Raw genomic sequence first — 18293 nt, forward strand, 5'->3', positions numbered from 1 at the left:
TAATGTTGAAGGAGACTGGAAAGGTCAAGCTTGTGAAGAATACGATGAACCAAGCTCGACATGTTAGCACCTTCATATATAACCACACCTATGCATTAAGGATGATGAGGGACAAGTGTCAGGGTGAGTTAGTGAGGCCAGGCATAACCAGATTTGCTACTAATTGGATAGCACTATAGAGCTTTGAGAGTAGGAAGACTTGCCTTAGGAGTATGTTTGCATCAGAGGAGTGGTTTAACTGGGAGGGTTCTTCATCAGTGGGAGGAAGGAGAGCTCAGTTGACTATCCTTGATGAGAGTTTCTGGCACAATGTGAGGATAGTGGTGAAGATGCTTGAGCTTGTGGTGAATGTGTTGAGAATGGTAGATCAGCAAAGAAAACCTACACTAGCACACATATTTGCTGCAGTAGATAGGATGAAGCAGCAAGTTGCTCAGGTCCACCCACGCGGCAACAAGAAAGTCCTTCAAATCATCAAAAGTAGATGGGAGTCTATGTTGCAGCATCCATTGCATAAGGCTGGTGAGTTGTTAAGTTGTTAAGTACTTAAGTCTAGTATTTAATTTAATTTTCATTATGTTATCACACTATTAAGCATTAACCATTCCCTTTTATGACATACTTTTTCTTACACAGTATACTATTTAAATCCCAAGTACCATTACAAGGACAATCTTGGGATGAGGCAAGATTTGATGGATGCTGTCCAAACTGTAGTGGAGAAGTTCAAACCGGAAACAGCTAAACAAGCAATCATCCTTATGGAGGTGAGATAGTGATTTGAATCATTTGATATTCACAATTCGTAGTTTTATACTAAGTCATTAACCTAGTAACTAGTTATTGTTTTTTCTCTTTATATATTAGATAAAGGCTTTTAGGGATGCCACTGGGAGCTTCGGTCGTGCTGTGGCCGTATCGGGACGGGAAACCGCCCCTGCGGGTAAGTTCATTCATTTATTTCGTTATACATTTAATTATTATATTCTATCTTTTATTTAGTTATTTAAGTATTAAAATGACTTGGAGTCTATGTTTGTTGCAGCTGAGTGGTGGTTGCAATTTGGACGTGATTCACACAACTTGAGTAGGATTGCAAGCAAAGTACTCTCCCAAACATGTTCTGCCATTGGTTGTGAGCGAAATTGGAGCACTTTCAGCCTCATTCACTCGAAGAGGCGCAACCGATTGGGTGTGAAGCGTCTAGAGGACCTTGTCTACCTACACTATAATATGAGACTGAGAGAGTATCATATTAGACAGGGGATGGATAGAGAGAGCACCAATATCGAGTTGGCCGACATATTTGAGATGGATGATGATGATCACCCAGTAGTTGACTGGATCAGGGATAGTGGAGACGGATTGCTGGATGAGGATGGAGGTCTTTCCAATAGTCAGATTGTAGAGGAGATGGGGGCTGATGTGGGGGACTTCATGGCCCAGGGAGGGGGCCCCCTGGGCGGCCGGCCGCCCGTTGGGCGCCCCCCTGTGGTGGCCCCACGAATAAAATTAATTACAAAAAAGAACATTTCGACCTTGGAAAAGGTCGAAATTTCAAGGTTTCGGTCGAAATTTCGACCGAAACTGGATACTTTTTTCCTGATTCTTGAAAACTCAATTTCGAGCCTCAAATGCACTCAAATTGATTTGGATTTTTGCATACTAGCTATTTCAAACATAATAAACACTATAATAACTACTAGTTTACTAAAAAACTACTGAAAATGTAACATCCAACATTCCAAGTATATAGTACATGAATCAGAGAAGAAGTTGTATTGTTATTACTTACAAGTTACAACTTACAACTTACTACTTGCTTACAAGTCTATTCTATTCAAGCCTCAAGGTCTCCCTCTTCCGTCTGCACCCCATACAAATGACAATATAACTCCCATGATGTTTGCCCCCGCCCCATATAGTTTTGGACATAGTCAAAAATCGCACCTCCGTATGTGGCCTCATCCACATGCATAAGATTCCCTAACGGTGGGAAGTTGTGAATCTCCAAAGGAACTGGTGGTGGTGGGCCTTGTGGTCGTGGAATAGTGTGGAAGATCCGCTCAACAAATGAAAGACCACCCCGCCCCCGGCTCTCGGGACTAGGAGAAGGATAAGGATACCGATAAGGTCGCAGTGGCCGACTCCGATAATCGATAGTGGGAGGGACACCATAAGCTCCATAGGCCGCTCCATAACCATAAGGCTCTAGTCGTGGCCGACCGGCCCGACCCCGAACTGATAGCCAGGAGGGACACCATATGGTCCATAACCATAAGGACCATAACCATAAGTCGACTCGGTAGAACCAATACTCTCCACAAGAAGATCATATGAGGACTCTGCAGGCCTATGCCATCCGGATCCTCTAGAGGTGGAGGAGTCTCTAGTATCATCAATGCTCATCGATCTCATAGATCCCACCAAGCTCTCGGCATCGGATGGACGGTAGGACCCATATGATGGCGTGTCCTCCGTGCTCCAGCCCATGCCGTTTCCCCTTCCCCTTCCTCGAATATGTAGAGGAAACATTTTTGCCTCGAGATGCAGCTCCAAGATGGTCCGAATCCCGTGTCGCGTGGGTGAACCGACTCTCTCCCGTGAATCTCGGTGGTCGTCGTCCTCCCCCCTCGACTCTCACGTCCAGCAGGTGGTGGTGGTGGTGGTCTCTCCCTAGGATCAGCTGAATCCTGATCACGAGGTCCCACACCCTCCTCATCCCCTCCATCATCACCATCACCGTCATCATCATCACCATCATCGTCATCGCCGGAGGCCTGAGTCACCTCATTCTCAGTGTCGGACCAGAAAATCAAATCCTCACTCGGGTGGATGCACTAGGGTGTGGCACGAAGGGACGGGCGGGCTCGCATGTGGCCTCCCCTCCCGGGCCATGAAGTCCCCCACATCAGCCCCCATCTCCTCTCGCAATCCGACTATTGGGAAGACCTCCATCCTCATCCAAAGAATCCGTCTCCACTATCCCCGATCCAATCAACTACCGGGTTATCATCATCATCCATCTCAAATATGTCGGCCAACTCGATATTGGTGCTCTCTCCGTCCATCCTCGTCTAATATGATCCTCTCTCGGGCCTCATATTATAGTGTAGGTAGACAAGGTCCTCTAGACGCTTCACACCCAATCGGTTGCGCCTCTTTGAGTGAATGAGGCTGAAGGTGCTCCAATTTCGCTCACAACCAAGGCAAGTAACATGTTTGGGAGAGCACTTTGCTTGCAATCCTACTCAAGTTGTGTGAATCACGTCCAAATTGCAACCACCACTCAGCTGCAACAAACATAGACTCCAAGTCATTTTAATACTTAAATAACTAAATTAAAGATAGAATCATAGAATATAATAATTAAATGTATAATGTATAATGAAATAAATGAATGAACTTGCCTGCAGGGGCGGTTTCCTCGTCCCGATACAGCCACAAAGACGACCGAAGCTCCCAAAGTGGCATCCCTAAAAGCCTTTATCTAATATATAAAGAGAAAAAACAATAACTAGTTAGACTTAGTACTTAGTAGTTACTAGTTACTACTTACTAGGTTAATGACTTAGTATAAAACTACGAATTGTGAATATCAAATGATTCTAATCACTATCTCACCTCCATAAGGATGACCGCTTGTTTAGCCGTATCCGGTTCGAACTTCTCCACTACAGCTTTGGACAAGATCCATCAAATCTTGCCTCATCCCAATATTGTCCTTGTAATGGTACTTGGGATTTAAATAGTATGTCGTGTAAGAAAAAGTATGTCATAAAAGGGAATAGTTAATGCTTAAGCCTTAATAGTGTGATAACATAATGAAAATTAAATTAAATACTAGACTTAAGTACTTAACAACTTAACAACTCACCAGCCTTATGCAATGGATGCCGCAACATAGACTCCCATCTACCGTTGATGATTTGAAGGACTTTCTTGTTGCCGCGTGGGTAGACTCCGAGCAACTTGTCTGCTTCATCCTATCTATCGCAGCAAATATGTGTGCTAGAGTAGGTTTTCTTTGCTGATCTACCATCCTCAACACATTCACCACAAAGCTCAAGCATCTTCACTACTATCCTCACATTGTGCCGTAAACTCTCATCAAGGATAGTCAACCGAGCTCTCCTTCCTCCCACCGATGAAGAACCCTCCCCAGCTTAAACCACTCCTCCGATGCAAACATACTCCTAAGGCCGTCTTCCTACTCTCAAAGCTCTGCAGTGCTATCCAATTAGTAGCAAATCTGGTTATGCCCGGCCTCACTAACTCACCCCCGACACTTGTCCCTCATCATCCTTAATGCATAGGTGTGGTTATATATGAAGGTGCTAACATGTCGAGCTTGGTCCACCGTATTCTTCACAAGCTTGACCTTTCCAATCTCCTTCAACATTAAGTCAATGCAAAGTGAGCAGCACAAGGAGTCCAAAAGAGCCTATATCTCTGTCCATCCATCAAGGCATCAAGCCATCAATACAAAGTTATAAAGTGTACATGTATATGTGTAATGTAAATATATGTATTTACAAATGAAAATTAATACTATATGTTTAGACTTTAGATACCTGGAGTTCTCTTGCATCTTCAACCCAGCCTTTCTTGTAGTTGGAGCCATTATCATCACAATTTGAACTACATTTTCCACTCCAACCTCCTTCACCACTTGCTTCAAGTAATTTGTAAATGTATTTTGCATCCTTCTTCTCACCGGATGCATCTACCGACTTGAGGAACACCGTCCTCCCATCACAATTCAACATGAAATTGATGATGGACTGTCTAGTGGGACCAGTCCAACCATCGACCATCGTAGTCACTCCATAATGATTCCACATGGGCTTTAATCCCTTAATGTATTCATTTATGTCCTCTTTATGCTTAGGCAAATACACATTGTATATCTCATATGGAGTGGGGCCCCGTACACCACTCCCCACTCGCCTCGCCTATCTCGCTCAATCATATCTCCGTAGTAGGGCCCCCGAGCTGTATGTGCTGGAACACTATGGTAATGCGCCCATTTGGAGAAAGCCATCCCCACTTTCTCCTTCACACTCCCCCATAAGTGCTTCAACTTTCTCTCGTTTATGCTCGGGCCTCGCAATAGGGCCGGATCATTGCGAAGAATCTCAAGATCCGGATCCGTAGGATGTGCCGAGGAAGCTCGACCCCTTGTAGGGGCCCGTGGGATAGGAGCCTCCCGCCCGACACTCGAGACCTCCTCATAGGGACTTGGGAGCCACCTACACCTCCCATACCTATCGGCTCTCTAGAGGACCCACAACCCGCACCCCTCTCGTTGCCTCCCCGATGTCATCAATCCTCTCGTTGCTCCCTACTCATCATCATCGCCCTCCTCGCCGATCGGCCTCTCCGGATCGGGGTCACTGTCTCCCGGCTCATCCCTACCATAACCCTCGGGATCCGGAAGGTCATCTAAGGTGCATCCTCGAACTCATCCCTCTCGTGTTCTCTTCTCTTTCCTCTTTTGCTTTCCACCACTAATATATGAGGCCATTGCCTTCTTGACCTCTATAGGCACCTTTGGGCACCCCGTTACATCCCTCGTTGCCACCAGCTAGATGCACCTTCAATCTAGTGGCCCCACCTCCTCCTATTTGTTTCTTGCAGAATTACACTCACTCTTCCTCTTATCACCGTCGCTGGCCTTCCATGATCCCAAGCTATGTCCAACATCTTTAAAATAGAGTGCCTGATACAAGAAACACATACTAAGTATCTTGAAAAGCTCCACAATATGCTCCAAAAATGACATACATGCTTCTAATAATAACCTCCTATTTTTTAAATATTAAAAAAAATATGTATAACTATATAAGTATTTTTTTAATATATAAATAATTTTAAAATATATAAAATACACACTAACTATCTTAAAAATATCCACAACATGCTCAAAAAATTGCATACATGCTTCCACTAATACTCTCCTATTTTTAAATTTAAAACTGAAATTAATTATTTTTTTAATATTTAAATATATTTTTTTAATTATTTAAATATATATTAAATACAGTAAAATTACATAATTAACAGAAAAAAAATTAATTCAACACCATCACAGCAATATGGTGTCTCAACTCTCACATACATCCATTTGAAGCTTATACATGTACTATACATAAACATTTTTAACAATATACATAATTTAGTAAATAATTTTTAATAACAGAAAAATAAAAAAATAGTAGGAAGAATCAAAAAATAATTTTGACACTACAAATTCATAGATTATCACTCTAAAGTAAACATATATAAATTTGGAAGCAATCTAACATGATTTAAGGCACAAATGAAACAAAAATCAAAAAATGAGGAAGTTGGTTACTCACCTTGCAAGATTTGAGAAAATGCACAAATGGAGGAGCAAATCAAGTGTTTGAAGGAAATGGAATACTAGAAATTAGGTGTAGAAGCAGATGAAAACAAGAGAAATCAAAAAAAATTCAAAAGGAGGTCGAAATGGCTCGGCGATATGGCTCGGTAGGTCGAAATGCCGTCGATATGTCGAAACCGGGTCGAAAGTGGGTATTTTATAGCCTACGCATGTGTCGTTTCGGCCCGATATGGTATCGGGTCGAAATTTCGACTCAGATCGACCGAAATTTCGGTCGATACGAAACGAAATGGATACTTTTTGTGCCTACTACTCAATTTCGTTTCGAGTTGGATTTTTGCAGGCATTTCGATCGAAATTTCGACCATTTCGATCGAATTTTTCCTGCCCCCCCCCGGAGGGGAAGTTGGTTTCCGGGGGGGGCCGGGGGGGGGGGGGGGGGGGCGGCGGGGGGGGGGGGGGGGGGGGGGGGGGGGGGGGGGGGGGGGGGGGGGGGGGGGGGGGGGGGGGGGGGGGGGGGCGGCCGGCGGCGCCCCCCCCCCCCCCCCCCACCAAACGGGGGGGGGGGGGGGGGGGGGGGGGGGGGGGCGGGGGGGGGGGGGGGGGCGGGGGGCCCCCCCCCCCCCCCCCCCCAAATCGGGGGGGGGGGGGGGGGGGGGGGGGGGGGGGGGGGGGGGCCCCCCCCCCCGGGATTCAGACCATACTGGAGCTGCATCTCGAGGCAAAAATGTTTCCTCTACATATTCGAGGAAGGGGAAGGGGAGACAGCACGACTGGAGCATAGAGGACACGCCATCATATGGGTCCTACCGTCCATCCAATGCCGAGAGCTTGGTGGGATCTATGAGATCGATGAGCATTGATGATGCTAGAGACTCCACCTCCAGAGGATCCGGATGGCATAGGCCTGCAGAGTCCTCATATGATACTGATGTGGAGAGTATTGGTTCTACCGAGTCGACTTATGATTATGGTCCTTATGGACCATATGGTGTCCCTCCTGGCTATCAGATTCAGGGTCATGCCAGTCAGCCACGACTGGAGCCTTATGGTTATGGAGCGGCCTATGGAGCTTATGGTGTCCCTCCCACTGTCGATTATCGAAGTCAGCCACTGCGACCTTATCAGTATCCTTATCCTTCTCCTGAGAGCCAGGGGCTGGGTGGTCTTTCATTTGTTGAGCAGATCTTCCACACTATTCCACAGCCACAAGGCCCACCACCACCAGTTCCTTTGGAGATTCACAACTTCCCACCGTTAGGGAATCTTATGCATGTGGATGAGGCCACATACAGAGGTGCAGTTCTTAACTATGTCCAAAACTATATGGGGCGGGGGCAAACATCATGGGAGTTATATTGTCATTTGTATGGGGTGCAGACGTAAAAGGGAGACCTTGAGGCTTGAATAGAATAGACTTGTAAGTAATAACATTCTAGCTTCTTCTCTGATTCATGTACTATATACTTGATTACTTGGAATGTTGGATGTTACATTTTCAGTAGGTTTTTAGTAAACTAGTAGTTTTATAGTGTTTATTATGCTTGAAATAGCTAGTATGCAAAAATCCAAATCAATTTGAGTGCATTTGAAGCTTGAAATTGAGTTTTCAAGAATCAGGAAAAAAATATCCAGTTTCGGTCGAAATTTCGACCTTTTCCAAGGTCGAATGTTCATTTCGAGCTAAATTTTTACCTTGGTTGCAGGGACAACAGAGACCAGACTATGGCAGGAATGGTTCAGGACCTCGTGGGAAGAGACAGGCACCACCGGCGGTAGAGTTTTGGGAAGTCTTCTTCTTCTACTGGTGTTTGCAATCATCGGAGGAGGAGCAGTCGCCGAAGAAGAGACAGAAGACCTTACAGCATAAAAAACAAGGTCCTCAATAGAGATTTTTCCCAGGGAGTCAACCAAGGATTGAGGAGGAACTTTGTTGAAAGGATCAACCGACAGAAAACGATCATCGAGGAGACCACCATCATTTGTCTAACGGTCTTCAGTTATGGCGGTGGAGGCGGCAGCAGGAGCAAGGTTCTTCGGCAAAGTGTTTTCCAAGAAATTGATTGTTCTTCAAGGGTCTTTACCAGCAGATCCATTCTCTTAGATGACGAGGGAGAGTTCTCGCGATGAATTTGGACATCGGAAGATGCAGATATTTGAGTTGAAGTGGCGCGTAGGTAGCATCTTTATGACCAAAAGATGAGCACCAATTACAGCGAAGAGGCTCCCAATCGTAGGCAATTATTTGTTCGTATTTCAGGCCATTATCATCAGCAATAGAGACAGTCGCAGGGAGAGGTATAGAAGCAGGGAAATCCACACACAAGCGAGCATAGGAAAGTCTTTCCATCCTGAGAGTTTTCGAATCAGTGCGCAAGGGTAAGCCGAGAGTAGAACCAATACGACTGAGGCAGTCACAATTCCATAATTCAAGGGGAAGACCAGGAAGGCTGATCCATAGGGGAAGAGTTGAAATCGACCCTGCGGAGGGGAGGGGAGGGTGACCAAGGCTTGATGAAAATTTGGGACCTACCCACAAACTAGGGAGATCCGTCTAGAGCACGGGACTGGCAATCAAGGGAAGAGAAGTTGAAGAGGAAAATTCCAGACACCAACAGGTAAGCATCCATGAGCCCAATAGCTTTCCATTGCTTTGCAAGTGAATGTTTGGTTATGTTGAGGGGTGGGGGAGGGCCCAGGAATTGGCCGATGATGGCGGCTTTCCATCGATCAATACCAATGGCAGTGGAGGAAGATTGGTAGTGAGCAACGGGGGTAGGGTTGAAAGAGGAGGGGGGGACGTAGGAAAGGTTTAGATTTTCAACGGAGGAGTTTTTGTTGGTGAAAAGAGAGTTCCAAGGTTTTTGGGGAGGATTTGGGGGGTCAACGGAGGGAGCAAGGAGCACAGGGGTCGCCGGCAACTGAGACGACATGGTTCTCAGGTCACTGACGACAAGGGAGGGTGGGGGAGAGGGACGATGGGTTAACATAGTGGTCGGCCAGGGTAAGTTAATTTTGTCCAAGTTACTTCCTGATCTGATTAAAAGATGTAATTTGAATGATTTTTATTTTGAGACATGTATTTTGGCCAAACAGACCAGGCATGTTTACCCTATTTCAGATCATCATAGTAAAATTCCTTTTTCAGTCATTTACTTTGATGTGTGGGGTCCTTCTGGAACCATGTCTTTATCTGATCATAGATGGTTTGTTACCAATATTGACTGTTGCACTAGGACCACATGGGTTACTTCACCAAAAAAGTGACGTTTTCTCGTGTTTTCAAAATTTTCATAATATGATTAGGACTCAGTTTGGGGCGGCAGTCAAAATCCTCCGTACAGATAAAGGAACTGAGTGCTTCAGGTGGAGCATTCTCTTCTTACTTAGCAAACCATGGCATCATTCACGAGATTAGTTGTGTCGACACTCCATCTCAAAATGGGGTTGCCGAACGCAAGAATAGACATCTACTTGAGGTAACATGTTCCCTTATGTTTTCTATGCATGTGCCTCCTCGGTTTTGGGGTGACGCCGTCCTTACTGTAGCATATCTAATTAACCGAATGTCTTCCAAAATCTTAGATCAACGATGTCCACTTGAGGTTCTTTTAGGAACAATAGCCTTTACAATGTCACCTAAGGTTTTTGATTGTGTTGCCTTCGTCCGGAACCACCATGTTCATGGAAAGTTGGATCCTCGTGGGTTAAAGTGCGTTTTCTTAGGTTATCCTACTACACAGAAGGGGTATAAGTGTTATCATCCTAGTTCTCGTCGTTTTTTCGTCTCTATGGATGTTGTGTTCCAGGAGTAGATTTTTTATTTTTCCCCTACGCCTCTTCAAGGGGAGAGTTATAGTGAAGAGGTTCCAATGTTGATTCCTCCTTTCGAAGAGCTTCCAGTGTTAATTCCTCCTTTCAATATTCCTCCTGAGATTTCTACAGATGATCCTCCATTGGAAGATGGAGTGACCAGACAGGAACAACTGATAGATGATATAGAAGGGGATACTAGACCTCTAAAGACCTATCAAAGAAATCAACGAGTGACCTGTTTTGAACCAAGCCAGTTAAAAGCTTTGGTTCCTGGCCCTAAACAATCCGTTCCTTCAGGTGAGTCTGTCTTTAACCCTTCTTCTGATCTTACTTTGGACTTACCAAGTGCCTTAAGAAAGCAGCCTCGAACTTGCACCAAACATCCAATTTCCAATTATGTTTCATATCAGTTGCTATCCCTAGAATTTCAAAGTTTTATTTCCTCTTTGTCCTCTACTTCTGTTTCTAACACTTGGCAGGAGGCATTATCTCACTCAAACTAGAAGGAAGCTATGAATGAGGAAATGCAAGTTCTGAAGAAAAGAAAAAAAACGTGGACTTGGTGACTTTGCCCACAAGAAGCAGACTGTTGGGTGCAAATCGGTGTTTGTGATCAAGCAAAAGGCAGATGGAATTGTTGAAAGATACAAAACAAGATTGGTGGCCAAAGGCTTCACTCAGACTTATGGCGTTGACTACTTGGAGACATTTGCTCTTGTTGCCAAGATGAACACATTGCATACTATTATTTCATATGCAATTAATAAAGGGTGGAGTTTACAACAATTAGATGTGAAGAATGCCTTTTTGCATGGAGAACTCCAAAAGGAGGTATATATGGATGTGCCACCTTGAGACTTATGGGAAAGTGTGCATGTTAAAAAGGGCTTTATATGGGTTGAAATAATTTTCAAGAGTGTGGTTTGGAAGGTTTCATAAGGCAATGATATCTAATGGCTATAAGCAGAGTAATGCAGACCACACTTTGTTTATTATAAGAGGTGGTTCTCACACTACTCTACTTTTAGTAGATGTGGATGATATTGTGATCACAGGTAGTAGTGAGGATGAGATTTCAGCATTGAAGACTTTTTTGGGAACCGAATTTGAGATCAAAGACATGGGAAAACTCAGATATTTCTTAGGTTTAGAGTTGACATATTCTGCTAGCGGTGTATCTCTATCCCAGAGGAAGTATACATTGAATCTTCTTGAGAAAACTGGAATGCTAAGATGTAACCCTGCTGAGACTCCTATTGAGCCTAACCTACACTTGAAGGCAAATGAAGGAGAACCATTTGACAAGATAAGGTATCAAAAATTAGTAAGAAAGTTGATCTATCTATCTCACATTAGACCTGACATTATATTTGCAGTTAGTCTTATTAGCCAGTATATGCATGATCCCTACTCCTCACACTTGAATACAATATATCGGATCTTGAGATACTTGAAGGCCTCTCCAGGAAAAGGGATTTTAATTTCAGCTTATGGACATTTGAAGATTGAGGCATATACAGATGCAGACTGGGCAGGATGTCCAAATGATAGGAGGTCTACCTTTGGGTATTGTGTGTATGTGGGAGGTAACCTTGTGACTTGGAGAAATAAGAAACAAGCTGTGGTTACGCGGTCCAGTGTCGAGGTTGAGTTTAGGGCGATTGCTCAGGGCATTTGTGAGGTACTATGGCTTAAAGGGCTGTTTCAGGAGGTTGGGAAAATTTGGAGTTTCCTATACAGTTATACTCAAATGGTAAATCAGCGATCACATAGCTCACAACCCAGTATAGCATGACAAGACTAAGCATGTGGAGATTGACAACCATTTCATCAAAGAGAAGGTTGAGGCTGGGTTGATCCACATTATCTTTGTTACTTCAAACGAGCAGCGGGCTGATGTACTCACAAAGAGCTTGAGCACAAAAGTATTCAATTACATTATGAGCAAGTTAGCCATGATAAATATCTATGCTCAAACTTGAGGGGGAGTGTTGAAAGCATGGACTGAGGTTTTCTAATTAGGATAGGACTCTATTTCCTAATAAGTCTAGAATTAGTTTTTATTTGTTTTGCATTTCTTTTTCTTACTTAGTGTGGGTCTTTACTAGATTGTAACTATAAATACCTTATTGGGGTTTATGAATAATAAACTTTTAGAGCAATTCTTCATATTACAACAATAATAATACTAAATTCTTTTTGGTACTCGATAAAATACTAATAATAATAATATTTAATAATTGGTACTTCTGGTTGACCTGGGTTTGCAGATAGAACCTAATCATTGCAGATAGAATCTAATCATGAATCATTGTGATACCCTCACATCAATCCACCACTACCACCGTCACCACTATCTCTACCAGAATCATCATCACCACCACCGTCACTATGGCCCTAAGTTTGGGTGCATGGTTGAGTGGCATCATTAGAAGCACATTCATCATTCATCTTCGTTACTGCTACCAATGATATTGTCCAAAGTCCCAGATCTACATGAGGTAAAAAAGCAATGTGTGACCTGTGAGACATGATTGTGGTGGGTTCTATCATCCACCATTTTCTAAAGGAATAATGATGCTCTTGGCTAGACATAGCTTGTTCTATTCCACTTGAACTCGTACTTTGTTGGGTTGTAAATAGGATATGATGGAGCTCAAGCAGCAATGCTATTTATTCCTCATGGGCAAGGATCCAGGGTTATTGTCAACCGATAAGTTGAAAAAACTTTGTAAGCATATCTTTGATATAGATATCGTAAGTATCAAAGTTGAACAATTTTCAACAAATCCCAAAGGAAAGTTTGTTGGATTTGTTAAAAGCTTTTCGACCAAAAATGTATCACGTGTGAATCAATCATTCCTATGAGTTGATTGTTGGATAGAAAGAAACAAAAGGTATAATGGTGCCATTTTGGAACGATTGAGGATTGCTAAAGTAATGTCCAAACCCAATGATTTAAAGTAATGATGAAGGATCCATGAACAAGAAAATTCCATTTCATTTTCAAAGGTCTCAACTGTTGGATCAATAAGAGAAATTGAAATAGATTCAAAGTGAAACAAAAAAAGGGGTTTAGGGACGGCTCAATCTTTCTGAATTTTTTTTTTGGGTAAGATATTTGAGAGTTCTTATTTAGGTGAGATTTCGAGTTAGGTGCTAGGTTGGGATCCCACATTTTGAGTCCACTTTAATCTCCTTATTTTTAGGACTCCGTATCTACTCTTAGGATTTGGATTGGAGTCCTCTAGGTTTTTCTTCTTCTTTCTTTTTATTTTGAAATGTCAAAATAGTTGAGTAGTAGTTGAGTTTGTTGGATAAGCAATTAGAGTTTTGGTTTCCAACTTAGAGTCCTCTTCTATTTCTTATTTGAGACTAAAAATTAAGCCTTCCAACTATGTAATCTTCAAGTTGAATTGAATACAAATCTGAGTTTGGAGGAAAATCAAGTTGTGGTCTTCTTGGGAGGGCCACGCTGGACTTGTTAGATCATCTTCTTCAATTCCTAGCATTATTTTTCATGCTCCAACAGCAGTTTGATTACTATCATATCTTCCTACCATTCTCCAAGTACAGCCCCTCTCCTCCCCAATCCTAGCCTTCCCTCTTGTTCACACATCCATCAGATCCCTCTTTTTATTTTCTTGAATTTTTGAACTTTTCTTGATACCAAAATTTCAAGGCCAGATCTACACCAATCTAACCGTTGGATCTATCCCAAACTTCAGGGGCCTCATCCCCTAACCCTAGTGACCTTAAATACCAATTTCACCCCATTTTGACCATCTTATTTCAAGATATGATTATTTTCTTGAATTTTCGAACTTTCCAAGACCCTAAGAACAAGAACCTTCATATCTTTTAATTTAGCCATCCAAACCCCTATCACAGTTGGGGAATCACATGCCATTTTATTACCTGCATTCTTTCCATGTTTCGACCCATTCCGGCACCTTTAAACCCCAGTTTCCATCTCAAGGAATTTATCCCATATCTCCCATTGGCTGGTTTTCATGAAGTATTAACCTAACCTTTCCTTTAGGAAATGTTTTCTTTACGAAGGAACTCCATACCCACTAAATTCCCAAAACCTCAGCTGAACCTAACCCTAGAACACCAAAGCCAGCCCATTCTCCTCTACCGTATGGTCTTCCAAAACTCTGTGACTGCTGATAATATTAATGAGGATCCTTGGGTTAACCTACATCTAGGGCAACGTCCCTACAAGCCAAACCCTAGAATTTCTGTTTACATCACCCGAAATAGGTCACGAATGCCATTGATATCTACTGGAGCAGCAGCAATGAAGGCGATAATAACTACAGAATTCGCAGTCAATAAGTTAGGGATCCTCAAAAAAACAAGCCATCTAGTGCAAATGTTCCAAGCCATCCAATGCAAACGTTATCCAGTTAAATAAGCGGCTGCATAGGCTTTTGCTTTCATGTCTCTAAAACTGCAGTTATGGTAAAACTTTGCTTTATTTAATCAAGAAGGACTCCCAAGCACGTGAATTATCTATAAAATGAGTAAAAATACTTAACTGAAGGCTTGTTATCAACAGTATAACATCACTTATATGCCGGTGTCAATCGACATTACAGCATATAATTAGCTCAATAGCTTAAAAGGGCTGATGAAGTTGCTGAGCAGCATGCAGTTAGCTTTAGTTCATAACATGTTAATAGTTTTTCTTCTGTCAAGTCATGGACAGATGAATCTTTTCATATTTGTTTCTAATTTAACTAGTTCGACTTTTTGTTGAATCAGGGATAGTTTTCCTTTTCAGTTTCATTTAATTGGACATTGTACATTAAGTCAATTCATGTTGCAATTGGTCTTCATATTTTTTTTTTTTTTGGGGGGAGGGGAGGCCTAGTGCCTTACGAATATTCCCTTGACGGAGGAATTACAACTTGATTAAATATATTACTGCTTTATTTTTATTTATTTTATATATATATATATATATATATATATATATATTTTGTGGGGTCTGATCTGAGATTTAAAGATTAACTTCTATGGCAAGTAATATCCAAAGGCCAGTTCCTTGGTCAGTCATATCCAAGGTGGTTTTGCTTGGTTCTTGGTAACATCTAATAAAAGTGGTGGCTTTGGATTCAGCCTTCATTATTCATCAATCCACATCCACCATGATGACTAGTTCCTAATGATGGAGAATACAACTATTGGACATAATCGATGGTAGGATTGAGTGATTCGAAAATTGGGTCTTCCCAACAGAAACTGGTAATGTCTAGATTAAGGATCCGAATCTTGGTTTCGAGGCCAGATTAAACCAAGCCAGAAACCAAGATATGCTAGTTTGGACTGAAATTTTGGTCGAAACTTGGAACATTTAGACCCAAGTTTCAACAGCAGGTTTTGACCCTTGGTGTTTTTCATTGCATCACCAGACCCATTCCATAATAGTGTTACTTCCTCCCACCATCATCCCATCTAGGTTTGGTTCTTTATTTGCTGGTTCACAAAGGAGGGAATCCTAGGGTAACTGTGAAGTTGGGGGTTGGGGGGTATTCCTAATCCACTTTGAACTCGAGTCCTTTATATAATTAGATCAGGCCTGGTGCTGTATGAATATTCCCTTGGAGGAATAACAACTTGATTAAATCGGTTACTGCTTTCATTTTAGTTGTATACTCTCCTCTCTTTTTTACTGTTTTTATTTTTATTTTTATTTTTAGTATTTTATTTTATTATTATTTGTTGGTCTGATCTGAGATTTAAAGACTAAATTCTGTGGCGAGTAATATCCAAAGGCCAGTTTCCTTGGTCAGTCATATCCAAGTGGTTTTACTTAGTTCTTGGTAGCATCTAAGAACAGTGGTGGCTGTGGATTCAGCGTTCATTATTCATCAATCCACATCCACTATGATGACTAGTTCGATGGAGGGTATTAAATCCAAGTATTGGACATAATCGATGGTAGGATTGGGTGATGTGAAAATTGGGTCATCTTAACAGAAACTGGTAAGGTCCAGATCAAGGATTGGAATCTTAGCTTCGAGGCCAGTTTAGATTGGCCAGAAAGCAAGATATGCTGGTTTCAATCGAAATTTCGGTCAATACTTGGAACATTTCGACCCAAGTTTCGAGAGCAGTTTTTGACTCTTATATGATGTATTTTTCATTTTTCCATCTGACCCATCCCATAGTAGTGTTACTTTCTCCCACCAGCATCCCATCTCGGTTTGATTCTTTATCTGCTGGTTCACAATGGAGAGAATTCTAGGGTAAAAGTAAAGTTTGGGAGATACACATCTCAAGACCCTGAACACTAGAGCATTATTATTTCACACAATTATGTAGTTATATTCTCTACAAGGGCAAAGGTAGAGACAAAAAAAGGGCAGGACTTGCAGGAGCCTGCCGCTTGAGTTCTGGTTAGCTGATCTAGTCTTTCAGTTTCATTCTGATGGTAAAGCATACTTGGTACTAAGAGCTCATTATTTGCTACTTTTCTCAAACAAAAAATTCTGACCTACTTATTCCTGGAGTCTCCTAATCTTGCCTTTTATAGAGTTTTTCATTATGATGCTTATATTGGTTAGGTTATTAAGATAATATTTGGAACCATTTTTTCAGGTCAAAAAAGCTCTGGCTAGATGGTTTTCTGAAATTGAACTCCATTTTAACTGCAAAAGAGCTGTCAGATCTTCAAGAAGTTATGCGGGATAAGGAACTGCATCTTAGGACAGACATATATGAGATTCTTTTACAAGATGAGATCAAGTCATAAACACTTAAATGTTTGTCTTGTTAGAAATGTTACTTCCTCTTCTATGTTTTTCCTGTAACATATGTACCTTTGTATATTTTAGTGTAGTTATTGCCTATCTATCTTTTTTCATTTTTTTTACCTGTGGGGGGTTGCTACCAGATCGGTTCTCTGGCCGGCTGTGGTCTGGGCTTACGGGCTGGACTAGAGAAGGAAATTTCAGGGATTGGGCTTTAAGCCCAGCACTGCCGGTTTTAGTTGGTATTAGGATCTAATTTGTGGATATTTCTATTTTTCCTTTACACTCTTACTTCCCTCTCAAAAGTTTCATCTCTGATTTCATTAGAAAAAGTTGAACTAGTTTTCCTTTACTATTTAAAAATATTCAAGGTATCCTTAATTTTTTTCCTTCTAGTCAGTAAAAATTCAATTTCCCTTCATTTTTTTGATTCCCATTGTATTTGATTGGGTGTAAATTTTATTTTTATGGTTTCTATTTTCCTTGGATTCTTATAAAACAAGTAGAAGAATGCACGTAACCATAATTGGATTTTGACAAAACATGAGAATATGAAAAAATGGTATAGGTACTCACATTTAATGGATTCATGAGGCACTAAAGATATAAGTGTAAAATGAGGGAGAAAGGAAATTTAAAAAGAAAAAATCTTAAAAAATAAGCATAATAGATAAAATTTTGGAGAGAGTCAGAGTAAGGTTCATTTGATTCTTAGGGGCGTTAAAGTCTTTATTATTTGCTTAAGACACCAGATATAGCGTAATTAGTTATGTTGGGATGGTCTACCAAAAAGAAAAAAAAGTTATGTTGGGATGGGAAGCGTCATTTTTTTGGGTAATTTTCATCCGGATCCCCGTGGTTTGGTCTATGTCACTTGTGCTATATAAAAAGTCAATTTAAGGATAAATTGTCACTTTTATAATCAATTTGTTCTTATTCATTTTTTTGGGGGTAATTTTCAACTGGACCTCTGAGGTTGGTCTATGTTAATTTTAGTCCAAAAAAATTTAGACTTTGCATCTACCTCTCCCATGCTATAGAAAAAGTTAGTTTAAGGACAAATTATCACTTTTATGACCAATTTGTTTGGTCATATTTTAAAATTTATTTGAATTTTAGGATTTTTTTGTAATTTTGGACTAAAAGGGGAGTCACAAGTTTCATGGCACGTGGGGGTGTATGTAAAAAATTTAAATTAAAATAAAAGGGGCAAATTGGTCATAAAAGTGATAATTTGTCCTTAAATTGACTTTTCTATAGCACAAGGGAGGCAGATACAAAGTTTTAGTTTTTTTGGACTAAAAATGTCATGGACCAAACCTTAGGGGTTCAAATAAAAATTACCCAAA

At 41.4% G+C, this 18293-nt stretch overlaps 1 protein-coding gene across 4 annotated transcripts in view; it reads left to right on the top strand.

The window, feature by feature from the left end:
• LOC149011265 (uncharacterized) overlaps positions 1-17848 on the top strand; it is a 120996-nt gene extending 103148 nt beyond the window's left edge. The window contains exons 10-12 of one of the 4 annotated variants that reach the window (XR_016174395.1): positions 637-767; positions 868-943; positions 1046-1423. Coding sequence is in view for 2 of the 4 variants with exons in the window: in XM_089161181.1 (XP_089017307.1) it covers positions 16793-16946 (154 nt within the window). In the remaining 2 variants the exon portion in view is untranslated. Of the gene's footprint in view, positions 1-636; positions 1425-16792 lie in introns of those variants that run through there. The other 3 variants (XR_016174394.1, XM_089161181.1, XM_089161182.1) reach the window with 3 other exon arrangements.
• Positions 17849-18293: the final 445 nt, after the last annotated feature.

This window comes from Hakea prostrata, chromosome 7 (assembly GCF_041222555.1).
Source record: "Hakea prostrata isolate BN-2017 chromosome 7, UWA_Hpros_2, whole genome shotgun sequence".
Lineage (NCBI taxonomy): Eukaryota > Viridiplantae > Streptophyta > Magnoliopsida > Proteales > Proteaceae > Hakea > Hakea prostrata.